Source organism: Amia ocellicauda, chromosome 22 (assembly GCF_036373705.1).
Source record: "Amia ocellicauda isolate fAmiCal2 chromosome 22, fAmiCal2.hap1, whole genome shotgun sequence".
Taxonomy (NCBI): domain Eukaryota; kingdom Metazoa; phylum Chordata; class Actinopteri; order Amiiformes; family Amiidae; genus Amia; species Amia ocellicauda.
The window spans coordinates 6,241,017-6,254,479 of record NC_089871.1 but is presented as its reverse complement, the minus strand read 5'-3'; the positions used below and the strand labels follow the sequence as shown (position 1 = coordinate 6,254,479).

Genomic DNA, 13,463 nt, shown 5'->3' with positions numbered 1-13,463 from the left:
TGCTCCAGGAACGCGACGTTTCCTATACTTACCTGTGTACTGTATCACACCCATATTAAGGCAGCTTTGAAATATTCCGCGGAAGAAAACAAAAAACCCACCAACATACTTAAAGAATGACTGAAATGCATGATATGTTATCGCTTCCTCCTCTACAGCTATTCTGCAGTAAGACTTGCACAATCGGACCCTCTTAAGAAACATATGCAGGGCTAAACATGTCTTCTTGTGTTTGCTTAGACGTGTGCGATCGCTTAATCTCATTCTATAGGACTTGGTGTCAGTCCCCTGGATATTGTGAAATATCTTAATTTCTCTCATTAAACGAGAGCAATGAAACTCACCACCTGCTTTAGAAGGGTTGTGAGATGATTGGTCTCTCAGTGTAAGAGGGACACAGTGGCGTATGTGGTTCGTTCAGACAGGTGGTCTCCTCACTCACCTGTAGACTCTCCTCTTCCTTCACCAGCTCCTTGTGGGGGAACAGGTCCTTGGCCTGAATATACTCCAGGCTGGGGGGTCCCTCCTCACCCTGCCAGACAGGGAGGAAAAACACAGTCAGATCCCCAAGAAACCACATCTGTACACACACACTGTATCGCAGGGAGACTGCAAAAAGGCATCGTTACACATACACAAGCAGCCACACCTGAACACTTCTCGGTTTGTTTATTTGGTGGACAGAAAAACACACCCTGCCGGAAATAAACTATTTATATCCCCCAGATACACTTTAATTAAATATTCACCCAGAATATTCTCCATTCGTCACCTATTCCTAAAGACTTTCATAATAAGACGATCTGAACAAACCGCTCAAGCAAGCAACCTGGACCTAAAAGGTGACATGATAAAAAGCACAACAAGCAGGTTAAACATTGACCCCTGGTGTCTTGTGCAACATGAATGCAATCCCCAAAAAGCAGGTGAAGGGACACCTTGCAGGCCCGTCTCAGATTTAGAAGAATACAAATGAATTAAATTAAATAAACAACAACAAAGAAATCTGGAGAGCTGCCTAGGAAAACTAGCCAACCTGAAAAGAGAAATTCAAAGTGGATGATCTTCAATGACCTTCTTATTATGGTTTATAAATGATCTAGGAATGGCTAGAAGTACACCGAGACCAGATCTACTTTTACCGAGAGAGTCACTGCCGTCATTAAACGTTGACCCGGGTCCTTTCATCATCTCGGCTGGAAAAACAGCTGAGCGCCAGCCAAAGCCACCACTCCATGGGAAAACAAACGTGCAGGGAGTGAGTCTCACGGAGATGACTAAGCACAAATAGAATGGCGGTCAGATCAATAAGACAATTGTCACATGAGTTCGTATCCACAAGAGACACCTTTTGCTGCACCGTGTTTCACAAAAAATAAATAAGAGGATCATCGAGAAGACGTCTGAAAAGACTAAAATAAATAAATAACATCCAAATGAGAGTTAAAAACGAAAGCTGACATACGGTGTTGTTACATAAACCTAAACTTCTCACAACGCCCAATGGTGTTAGACAAGGGCCTACTTTTAGGCTGCTTATAAGGACAGCGCCATGGAGAACTGGGTTTCTGTTGCACAGCGGCTTTTACTGAAGTAACGGGACACAAGGTCAAGATCTTAAGAGATTTCACTCTTTGTCACTTGGAGAACTTCCACAAGACTACTTAGGGTACTTAGAGACAGGCGGGCTGTAGACAGTGAAATATACAAAGCACAGCAGGCTTGTGTGCATCTCTGCAGGCCACCCAGGTATTAGGATGTCACGTTTAAAGTGATATGGATAGGGTTTTCATAGGGTGTTGTTAAAATCTCGGCTTGGCAAAGGATAAAGTTTTTGAAGTACACGGTGGCACGGGAACAGAAGTAAGCCAGACTGAATTATCAAGACAAAACATTTCAGACACTGTAGGAAGGTGGATTCCAGGGCCAGAACAGGAGTAGATCACCACAAGACATTTCCCCAGGCAATGGCTGGCTGTGACGGTCTAGTCTACAGTCTGGAGTGCCAACGTGGGGGGCTCCAGTTATGGGCTCAAAGCCAGAGTATGGGTATGGTTATTTTCCCACCCTGACCCAATGCTTTTAATTTAGTTCACTTTTAAAAAGTCACGATTCGGCATTAAGACTCTCTCCTGACGCCGAAATCTGCCCTGCCCCTTTAACTGCGCGCTCCACGTGTCTGCGTGTTTACAGTAAGCACCCTGGTGGTATGTGCCACACCGAAACATCTCCCTGTAATCCTAGTGGTGTCCGGAGAGCTGCAGAACCGCTGGCAAATCAAGTGCGCTTTTAATCCAGTTAGCAGGTGGTCTGAAACGGGATCTGCCGTTTCTGAGGGGAGAGACTGAGGGCCGAGAGAGGCGCTTACAGTAAATCTTTTGACAGCTACTAAAGAGCAAAGGCTATAGAGCGGGGAGCTATATGAGGAGCACCAGCCTCACATTTTCCAGAGCATGCAGGCTGGCTGGAGCATCTGCCAGCTGTGCTGTGGACGTGGCATCAGTCAGCCAGTATACAGCACAGCTTTTGGGAAGAATTAAAGAAGAGAGAGAGAGAGAACAGTACATGTTTTGAGCTCTCTCTCTCCTCTTGTAGCAATATGTATAGAAGTATAAGGTATTGTGTTTGTTGTCATAATGTTATATATATATATATATATATACACACACACACACACACACATATATACACAGACATACATACATACACACATATGTATACAAATGTACAGTGTCCTGGTAAGCTCTGAATACGTTTCTACATTATTTAAATAAGAGCAGCTTTGATTGAAATTGTTATTTATAGCTTATTTATTTAGGATTATCAAATAAACACTATGCTGACATGAAATGTCAAAAATATATAAATATATATCCATCTCTCTCGTGTCAGTACTAGTGCGTGCGCTTGTCAGACGCGCAGTGTATTTATAGCATTCCTACCCCATTCTAGACTCACTGAAATTTCATTATTCGTTTAATCCAGCCTGTTTGTGCATGGGAATTCAAATTAGCCCTGGCACCTGCTGCCTCACGCCTCCTCCCAGACAGAGAGCAGGGAGGCGAGGAGAGCGCAGTCTAAACAAGAACACAATAACAATACCCCACCATCCCCGAACACACAACACCAGATGTTGCACATTGCGACTTTCACACCGATTAGGCCCAATAATTGGGCGGCTGAGGAACTGGGCTAAACAGAGTCGTAAAACAGCAGTCGTGAGTCACAGAAGTGCAGCAAGGCGAAATTAGAGTTGATGTTGCTATGTAACGAGCTTTCTATTGTTGCTACAACAGCTAATTAGCCAAAAGGTAAACCAAAACTGAAAAGAAACCAGATGGTCCAAAGTTGTAGGCGATGGAAAAATTGCCTTACAGATCAGCTTGTAGTGACCGGCTCTTTAGCTCATGACAATGTGGTCCAGATTAACCAAGGTCCCCTGGGCTCTGTAATCATGTGGTTGCTTAGTAATTTCAATAACATTTAAAAGATTAAACGCAAACAAAACAAAACAAATAAACCCCAACAATTCCTATTAGATTATGTAAGTTTACAGATCACTTCCTAGTATTCCAGTGCAGTTTGTGGTCAGAGATACTCCAGTCTTTAAAACCATGTGGTCCGGCTCTGCCAATGAAGTTTCAGTAACTCACAGTCGCCCAAATAAATAAATACCCAACACCGAGTGATGCACATGTTAGCATGCATGTTTTTTATTGAGAAGTAATTTTGGTGCCTGGGTTCACTGTTTAGGTAATTAAAGACACTTCCACTGTTTATGGCGAGACAGCAAATAGTCTGATTAAGCAACAGTGGATCATTGCAAATCACAAGATTTTTTTTTTCTTTTTTTTTTTTTTTAAGAGGGGGTTGTAGATCAGTAGGTTTCCGATTATTCACTCTTCTAGCTGTCCCCTGCAGGCACTATATACAGACACCCTAGACCCCAGACTGCCTCTGCCCCTCAGCTGGTACATTTATACCGCCTCCCTCCCCTTCAGAAGAACAGCAGGGTGTTGCTTTTTTACATCCATCAATGTCAAAGGCACCAAAGCAGCTGTTACAGGGGCCCTGAATGAACAGAGACTTTAAGACTCCAAAGCAATAGACGCAGAAAACAGCATATATTCTCTTGGAGGCTGAGAAAGTCTACAAGAAACTTCAGCACCCACAGAGTGCTATCCCTCTCTCTCTCAAGCAGTGGCAGTTTCAATCACCTGCACAGGAAACATTCAGGCGGCACCGCAATGACACAGAAAAAGTGTTGGAGCTGCACGTGAAGAGGTCTGCCCGCAGGTGTGAACTTTGGCAACCCAAACAGTCTTGTGTCTTGCACTGGAATACAAGAGACGGCCAATCAGCAGCCAACAGTGTCAGTAGCCTGGTTGTCACTTGTCATAGTCTCTGTTCGAGATCCTGAGAGTGCACTGTTAATCAAGGGGAAACAATGAGGAACATATTTAACTATCTTACTAAGTAGCCGGAAGATTGACTGACTTTGGTGAAAAGCTAGAAGCATGTTTAAGTAAACCGTTCACCAGTTCTAGTGTGGTACTTTTCCTGAGAAAGTATGCAAATCCCTGTGAGGCCCTTTGACTGGGTCAATAAAAATGCCACGAGGTTGGATGTCAGATGTTTAAGGCTGCAGTGTCCTTCAAAACACGTTCTACATTTATATTTCACCGGATGTTGTGAATGGTTTCCAGCACTCTTCTGCACGATTCTCATGCTTGCTTCCCAGAATGCTTTTCTGAAGCCACAGCATTTTTCAGGAGCAATGTCCCCACTCCTGGTCATTCAATCTGGCCACAACTCAGAGCTACAGATATGACAGACTAGTGGAGTCTGTGGATTAAGTGCCTGCCACCTCACAGGGTCTGGTGCATCGCTCATAAACAAACTGTATGAGGTCTTCCACGCCATACACTAGGAAAAGCCTGCCTTGATGAGGAAAGAGGCTGGTGATGTCAATCGATTCAGTGCAAGAGATACTGGAGCTCTGCTGTAGAGGTGCAGTCACCCTGAAGAGCATTATATACCACAATTAAACAGTGCAACAATCACCAACAAGCTAGCAGAAAGAGGACTGCTTCTGTCAAGCCTTTACACACCATTAGCAGGATATACTTCGATCTTTTGCCAGATCTATTTTTACTGCGCTAACCTTCCAAACACTAGCAGCTCCAAGCTTTTTTTAATGTTTCTTTTCCCTATCAGAGCTGCTTTATCTACTCCTGCCCGTGGTATGAGTTTCAGCCACACAGAACGGTACCAGAATGTTCTTTGACAGCAGCGGCAGCAGTAGAGGAAAGCTCCTTCAAACTCTCATTGTGAGATTCTGATGAATTTGCATTAAAACAGAGAAAAACCTGAACAGTAGGGCTGTCTCCACTTATTGGTTAGTTCCGTTTGATATCCAACCCTCAGTTCTGGAAATTGACAGAGCTGCTCAGGAGAGCCGTGTCCCCCACTCTCGCATGCCGTGTTGTTTTCAATGGTAGACACCGGCTGAGGTTAATAGAATTTGACGGTACATTAGAGCCAGTCTACCTACTAAATTAATGCAATAAATTGTAATTAAAGCCCTGGTGAAAACTGAGGGGGAGCTTGTGAGGACTGTATAGAAACATCAGTCTGCAGAAATGCTCTACCTTGGTGAAACACATTCAGTACCTTTTGAAGGGAAAAGGTGGGAATCGGAGTACTTTATATATTTTTATTTATTTTTGCTTTAAGGTCTCCTAAATTGCCAGGCACCTAAAATGTACAATCTTAAACAGCTGAAGACATGCTTATGCTTATAGCTCTCATGAAAAAATCAGCAATCTGATATCTGATTTTAGAGACACCCACCCAATTAAAACATGGGACTTATTAGAGGGACCAGCCAGAGATGGAGGATGGGTACTAACAAGATAAAAATGCTCACCTGCCCATCTGTTCATTTCAGTGGAGCAAGTGGAGCATGACCCAGAAGACTAGAAAATGGACAACTGGACAGCAAGCTGTGCCAAAGGAGGGGTGCATTTTGTAATTGCAGGCTTCCGTTAGACTGTCGAGAAAGAGTTAGCTCTTGCTGTGGTATAATCGGCAGTGACAGAGGACTGCTCTCTCTGCGGGGAGTTTAGCGTGTTGGCGGGGGATGGGGGCTGCATCGATTTGGCCCCACTGTGACTGACATCTTGTGACGGGAGGCAGCAGGCAGGCGTGGACTGCCCAACGAGACTCATCAAATCGAGAGTTTCTTGGGAGTGATTGAATGAACGATGACTGAATGGGGATGGAGTAAAAAAATAAATTGACCGCCCATTGTCAAAAGTCCTCCAATTTCCTTATTTCTGCATCAGGACAAATGATTGAATAAAGTCTTTGGTTTGGGTTTTCAATTAAGATAAAGTAGATTTTCTCCATCAAATATACAAGACGCACAATTGCCACTATTTCATTAACACGCCCCACGGGTTTTGAATTGATTTAATATTGAAAGGAAACACTGTGGACCCCCCAGACACACAGTAAAGGGAGCATATGCCAGGGCTGCCGTTTAAAATATAAAACACTTGCAGCAGCTGCTCAGTAAGGGCCAATTACATATTTGTACCGAGACGGGGGAAAGGTTCGATTTTGTATGAAGGAGAGGGAGAACCCTGGCTCTCGGCTGGATTAGCAAGGAGGGAGACGTGCGTCCAGAAATAAAACGGGAAGACCTGACAGAGTGTAAATAAGGAAGCTGCCACCGCAAGGCGTGATTCCAGTTCCCGGAGGAGACAGCTGCATTGGAGTTGCTTTCTTCCCATAGTCCCTTCTCTTATTTGGCCAGGCCTCACTGCCCTCCCCCCGACTCTCTGACAGCAGCGTCTACAGAGGTGTCCCGCCAGCGGCTGTGAAACCCCCACAAAGGAAAGATGCGTCTGCTGGAAGAACAGGTCTTGAGGGCTATGAAAACCTCACTTCTGCTCCCCTAAGAAATTCTGTTACTCCCAGGCACTTTCAGCCAGTTCTCGGAGTCTTTTAGTTCCCCAAAGAACTGTCCTATTTAAAAGATTTATTTTCTCTTTTTCTGCCTCTGGATTATTTGCACCTGGGCACTACCGGGACTTTCCCCCACAGAGCGCTTGTCTAGGCTTCTCCTGCCCTAGGAGAGACAACGTGTCCATTTATACGAGTGTACCGTTAACTCTGCCTGATCTAATTCCTCGGAGTTTAATTCACATGTCGATGCGGAGACTGAACCTTTGGATAAACGTTTGTTTTTGTTTTCTTAGCCCAGTCTCTACAAAAACCTAATCCAAGTATGTGAGGAACCGCACAGAGATAAACAGCACTACTGTAGGTAAAAGGTCAAGCAGCTTAGCACTTCCACTCGGATGACTCCTGTGGATTATTGACATTTCAGTGCCTTACGGCCCGCCAGCGTAGGACGAAGGAGAGATACTCGATAGGTGGCGAAAGGTTCGTCAGAGCTCAAAGAGCAGCTCTTTCAGGAAGACAGACACCACGTGGCTCAGAATTTCACGACCATTGCACCTCACCACATAGCATGCATTCAGGAAACCCTTGACACGAACAGGCCTTAGTTTCCTGCTACACAGACGTATTCTCTCCTTCCCACTTCATGATCTTTCTTGAAAAAATTACTTTCCGCTGAACTGCAGCCCTGGGAATAGATTCAGACTTCCAGTTCCCTAACCTTCAGTTCAGTTTGGTTTCATTTATTTATTTATTTATTTTTTACTTAAAATACAGATTGGGGACAAAAAACAAAACAAAAAACGACACCATAAAATCACGGCACTATTCTTGCACACAACACACCAACTGCACTGTTGAGTTCTTCTTGGGTGCTGCCCGGTCCCAGTCTCTGCCTGGAGCAGGTACAGCCTTGTTGAAAACCAAAACGTGGAACGAAGAAGAGTAGTCCCAGAGATGATTGCTGTACAGGACTATGAAGCACCCCCAGCAGCTCAGCTCAGCTCAGCTCAACAATCCTACAACCCTCACACCAGCACTGGAGAGATGAAAACCATGGCCTGTCCATGAAGACCATGCGCTCGAGCCATGCCATTTATTTTCGATTTTCCGACCGTAAACCCATGTGCTTCTGTTGTCCCTGTTGCACAAGTATCTGGATGAACCAAGGCTGAGATCAAACCACCAGAGAACTGCAAGTTCTTGCATTTAATACAGAGATCAACGGGTGCCAAGCAATGGGAACTACAGCATCAGTGCGAATGAGAGACAAGGAACACACTATGGTTATTCAGTATTAATACTTTGTGAAGGTCCTAGTCTTAACCACTTCTACCATGACAGAATGTGGGTGCTTTAAATAAAAGAAAATTATTAAGTGTACTTCTCCATTTTTTTATTTTTTTTTTGTCTTAAATGAGCTCATTACAACGTTAAAACCCATCAGGCGTGCTAGTGATGCCATTTCCATCTGCTTCAGGGAGCGAGGGAGCAGCGATCTGAAACTACAAATCCATCTTGGGTTTGAGAACATAATTTATGGCCTTTTAATCAGTGAAGGGTTCAAACAAACCCACACCGGTGCCCTCGGACTCAACATCAAGTTTAAAAGACATGGCGGGTGATGGTGCCCGTCAGTCAGGATGCTCCCTGCCACCAGCCTTGACCCACAAGGAACGTTCTCCATTTCCCAGCCTCCCTCGCTCGGGGGAGCTCCTCGGCAGCCCACTTGATATTCTGCAGCGGCCTTGACCACACAAACAAGGCAGGGGCGCAAATACAGCCATAAATCAAATGCAATTGCCTCACAAAAGACTCCAGAGAAGATTTAAGTGCATGGGCCACTGGAAACAGGATCTGAATTCATTTCTACCCTGCATGATTCATCCCCCCCATCCCCCACTTAACAATAACTAAATAAATAGAGGGTAGAGAGGGTTCAGTGGCAGTTGTAGGCAAACAATAAAATAAATTCTCACTTCTCCCAAAGCCTGTAGGAGAAGACCTTGCCCAAATTTGCCATGCAGACACAATTATCATTCTACTGAACAAAGCAAAAGCCATTGAACTCTCTGAATACAGATTTCTGTATTCATTTGTAGGTCTAACAAAGGTTGTTTACTCGTCTTTATTAAATGATAGCTTTGTTATGAAGAAGCCTTCTCACCCAAGAGCACAACTGCTTGCACAAAATCAATTAACAAATAAGACAGCGTGCTAAATACTGAAGTGATTAAGGTTCACTTGATGGAAATAAATGTAATAAAAGTATGTGTGCCATTTCAATTAGAGAAAGAAAAAAGATTACAAACTGTTGTCCCAGTTTCTTTTTAGACCAAGAGAGGGGTATAATCACACAATACGTTACAACTCGGCACCGGTGAGTCGACAATTTGCCACACGATGCAGACACGGATTCACTTCCCGAGACGCCGGTGTTAATTGGCATGATGACACAGAGCAGACACGATAGGAGCTTCCGGAGCTCCCAGTCGCACACGTGCTCACTGCGTGTATAGGTTTTAGCCCATGCCTTTCTCTTTTTCTACACATCGCTCTTCTCAAAACTCAAAAAGCCATCTCTGCCCTCCATCCCATCACCGGGGCTGGAGAGTAGCCATGGTGACAGCTCAGGTCCGGCTGCCCGTATTGTGCTTAGTCACTCTGCTACACTAACATCCCCTCCCCCTCCTGTCAGTCCCCAGGCCCCGGCCGCATTGAGAAGCTCCTCACAACAGCACGCGTTCCTCCAAGAGCTCAGGAGCAACAGCCCAGCGCTGAACTCCCGAACGATGGGCTGCTGTCAAACGCTAGACATCTCCTGGCCATGCAAATGTAGAGATTTGGTGCAGAAAAACAACGCATCCCCTCTCCTCCCCGCCCCAGAGCAAGAGTCAAGGTTTCCATTTCTCACCGTTATTTATACCACATGAAGTGAACCAAGCAGACCTCTTTAATTCATTAAAACCATGGCTGTTAATCCTTCCTAAATCACAATGTCAATTCCTGGCATTCACTATAAGGGATTATAAAATACATTGCAGGAGCGGTTACATAAATATACTTTTTAAACATATACAGAAGAATTTAAAATATGTTTCTCTCAGAGCAGATCGTTGTGCTCAGGGGCTGAGGATCAAGGTTGATAATAAATGCATGTTTTCAGGCTAGCCAGACAGACAGCCCCACCAAGGCGGTGAGTCGGGTTGCCATGGAAATGCTTTGTTAGAAAAGCTTCAAGGTAACAATCGGTGCCATCATTTGGGGGGGGGAGCCATGTTAATTTAAGATGAGCACAGCCCTGCCGCAGACTAGAATAGCCTGGATTAACGGGTCAGTACGGTTCTGTGGGTTTTGAACTCCAAAACGGCACTTCACAGGCGAAACTATTAAGGCAGTTAATGGTGCCGCGGTGAGCCAGTATTAAGACAGATTTACAGCTCCGGCACACAGGAGGCAAACGCAAACAGGCCATTTCGGCTGCAGTCTAGCTATTCCACAGCAGTTGGACGACTTCAATATATTTTTTAAAGCAGCTATGGGCCATCTCGCTTTGAAATTACAGGGCCTGTAACCACAGTACTGCTTGACTCAAGGAGACATGCAAAAGCCCATGGGAATGGGACCATGTGGTTTAAAATGCTTCACCTGGAGTTAAAACAGCAGCAGGCACTGGTTTCCACACCCAAGCCAACAACTCGCATGAGAACTGAATGCCCCACCGAAACCACAAAACTAAAATAAACCGCGAGTGGCCTCTCGTTATGACTTCTTAGCGAGAGAATAATAATCATAAAACAAAAAAAGTCTGTTAAAATAAAGTGAAAGACCGCATGTATTCATTGTAACTTTGGTAGTGTTGTTGAGTTGGCCTTGATGCACCTACTTCTGAAGGTGCCACTAGGAAATTCAGAGGAGGGATGTAGGGAGGGTCAACAGACATTTTACACACCACTGAGGAGGTGCTATGCCTATCTGTGGAAACCTTGCAGAGTAGTAAAGTACGCATGGCAAGGGTTTTGGTAAAGTGGTACCGTGGCGGAACACACACAGGTTCACTCTCAGCAAACCAGCCAAGATGTTGTTTTCAGTCCGAGGACAGGGGGAGACATGATGATGGTTTAGGGGCTGCAGCAGAGTGTGGAGCCACAGCTTTCTCCGAACCAGCGTGAATTGTAGGAGGACTGGGCTATGAATCATCCACTGTTGTTTTTTTTTTGTATGGTCTAAAAATTTCAGAGAGACAGCTAGAGCTAAATATTTCAAAACACAGGGCGTGAGCAAGTCTAAGCCTGGCTCCATCATGCATGAAGTACAGTCTTTTACAGCACTGTGCGTGCTCCCTCCCACTCCGTTCAGTCGCTCTGCAGACGGATGCTAGGAATGCTCTCAGGTATTTCAGCCAGGCAAAGCAACTTATTCTCCCCCCTGCTCTCAGAGATTAAGAGCTACCGGGCTTTGGGACACCATGAAACTAAAAATAACTCAAGATCCTTCTAATGGAGAGGCATGCCTAGCAAACACCCATGCCTTTGGCTTGCTAGGTCTGTTCAGAGTGGGGAAAATGTAGGATCTGGACAGTGATCTAAAGTGGGGAGTTTACATTACATTCAAGTTGTCAGTAATGGGTGGATGGCCAGCTTCCAGTTGCAAGAGGCCTCCTGTTCCCTCCCCAGTGGAAAGCTGCCGTCCAACACCAGATTTAGAAACAGACTCAATTCATGGATCAGTCTCAAGAGGGAAGGGTCAATGCAATATTGCAGAACTGGCAGAACTTTAGCTAGGACACCTCCACTTTAGTTCTGAACTCATGAGCTAACTGTGCCTGATCTCCCGGGGCAGGAACACAGACCCACGGTGATTCTGTTGGAGACCAGGTTGATTGTATTTGGTATTGGCACCACAAGACACCATAACCATTGGCACAGTTTTGTTATAAAAACACATTTGGTCTTTATGTTGCATTCTTTGTTAGTCCACTGGATTCGTTCGTTACATTAATGCAAAACAGTAATGAAAACCAAGCCCATCTGGTCTCTCATCAATAAAGTCTGCCTGGGTCAACGTGCCAGGGACTGCAGTAGTCAATATATCAGGACGCTAATGTGTTGCTCTGCCAAACAGCGGGGCAAACTCATCCGGGGCTCCCGTTACACTTCAGATGCATGGAGTGAAATGCATTTGAACATGATGTTCTCTGAGAAAGGGGAGAACAAAAACACAGTAATGCGTCTGATTCACATGGGCAAAAAACAAAAACAAACATGTTTGCCATCCGCCTGGTGTTCAAAAACAAGGTGTTTGAGACAGCATAGCATAACCGGAACAAAAGGTGAGATCCAGTTTGTTGATGGATGCTCTTCAGCTAAAAGGAGAATGAAATATGAGATTAAATTATGCATGCGATCATTTAATATCATGAGAGCATCGATCCTGCAAACAATGAACCGGCTTTGCAACAGCCAGCAACAGGAGGGCTGGACAGATCCTCTGCTATTGACCTTTACAACCCTCACCCCAATAAAAAAGAAAAGGACAGACTTGGCAAGAAAGAGAACAAAACCAAAAACAAACCCTGGAGAGAGAAAAAAAAAATGCAAAAAGGAGGAAAACTACTACTTCCAAAGCATTAAACGGGTCAGTTATACTATACAAAGAACTGTCCACCACCACTATAATTGTAAATGTAATATTCAGAGTAATTAATAATTTTTTTTTTTAAAGCACTAAGCCTGAAGATTTGGTTGGAGATTGACAGCTTGTTAAAACCTCATTGCTTTTGACAGCCCTCATTCGCAGTCCTGAAGACACAGCCTGTCTGTCACATACTCCCTTCCTGTTCAGACTCCGAAGTCGGGATTGTGTACATGCCAACGACAGATCCCAGAGGGAAACCTCAATCACCTACAGCACAGTAACTCCATCTGTCCCAGAGCCAGCGAGCAAAAGGGGGCGCAGAGACGTTCCGAACACACGATCGCATGCAGCCGTGCCACCCGGTTTCAAATCAGACGGCCCGTCTCCGGAGTTACCCTACACAATGGCATTTCTCATTGCGCCCTTTCACATTTCAGTTGCACAATAGGCAAGTTCAGTTCTACCCTCCGTTTAACCTCGAAAAGTATTTGTTTCCCCATTTGCATTGTAATGATTGTCACCCGTCACAAAAAACAAAATCTGATGCTGCACTCTTTTGCGACTAGGTTACATTCTGACCTTCCCTTCCAAGTTTTGCCTCTTTTAAAAGATCTTGCCACCATCCTGCAGAAAATCCAAAAGCAAATCATACCCCTCGTCTCACACCTGTCCCTACAAATACATTCAAAACACCTTCACATCCATACACTTTCCCCTCACCAAATCCACTTCCTTATTTACCTACAAAACCTGGATAAAAAAACACTGGTGTGGTCCCACTTTCCTCTGTAAAATCACATTAAACCATTCAATTCTGAGACACTGCATGCTTTAAACAGGCAAAATTCAATTCAAAG

The 13,463-nt window shown here is 44.7% G+C and overlaps 1 protein-coding gene across 10 annotated transcripts in view; it reads right to left on the bottom strand.

The window, feature by feature from the left end:
* mtmr4 (myotubularin related protein 4) overlaps nucleotides 1–13,463 on the bottom strand; it is a 58,566-nt gene that overhangs the window by 25,488 nt on the left and 19,615 nt on the right. For all 10 annotated transcript variants that reach the window (XM_066696104.1, XM_066696107.1, XM_066696105.1 and 7 more), the window contains one exon: nucleotides 443–532. In XM_066696104.1, coding sequence (XP_066552201.1) covers nucleotides 443–532 — 90 coding nt within the window. The remainder of the gene's footprint in view (nucleotides 1–442; nucleotides 533–13,463) is intronic.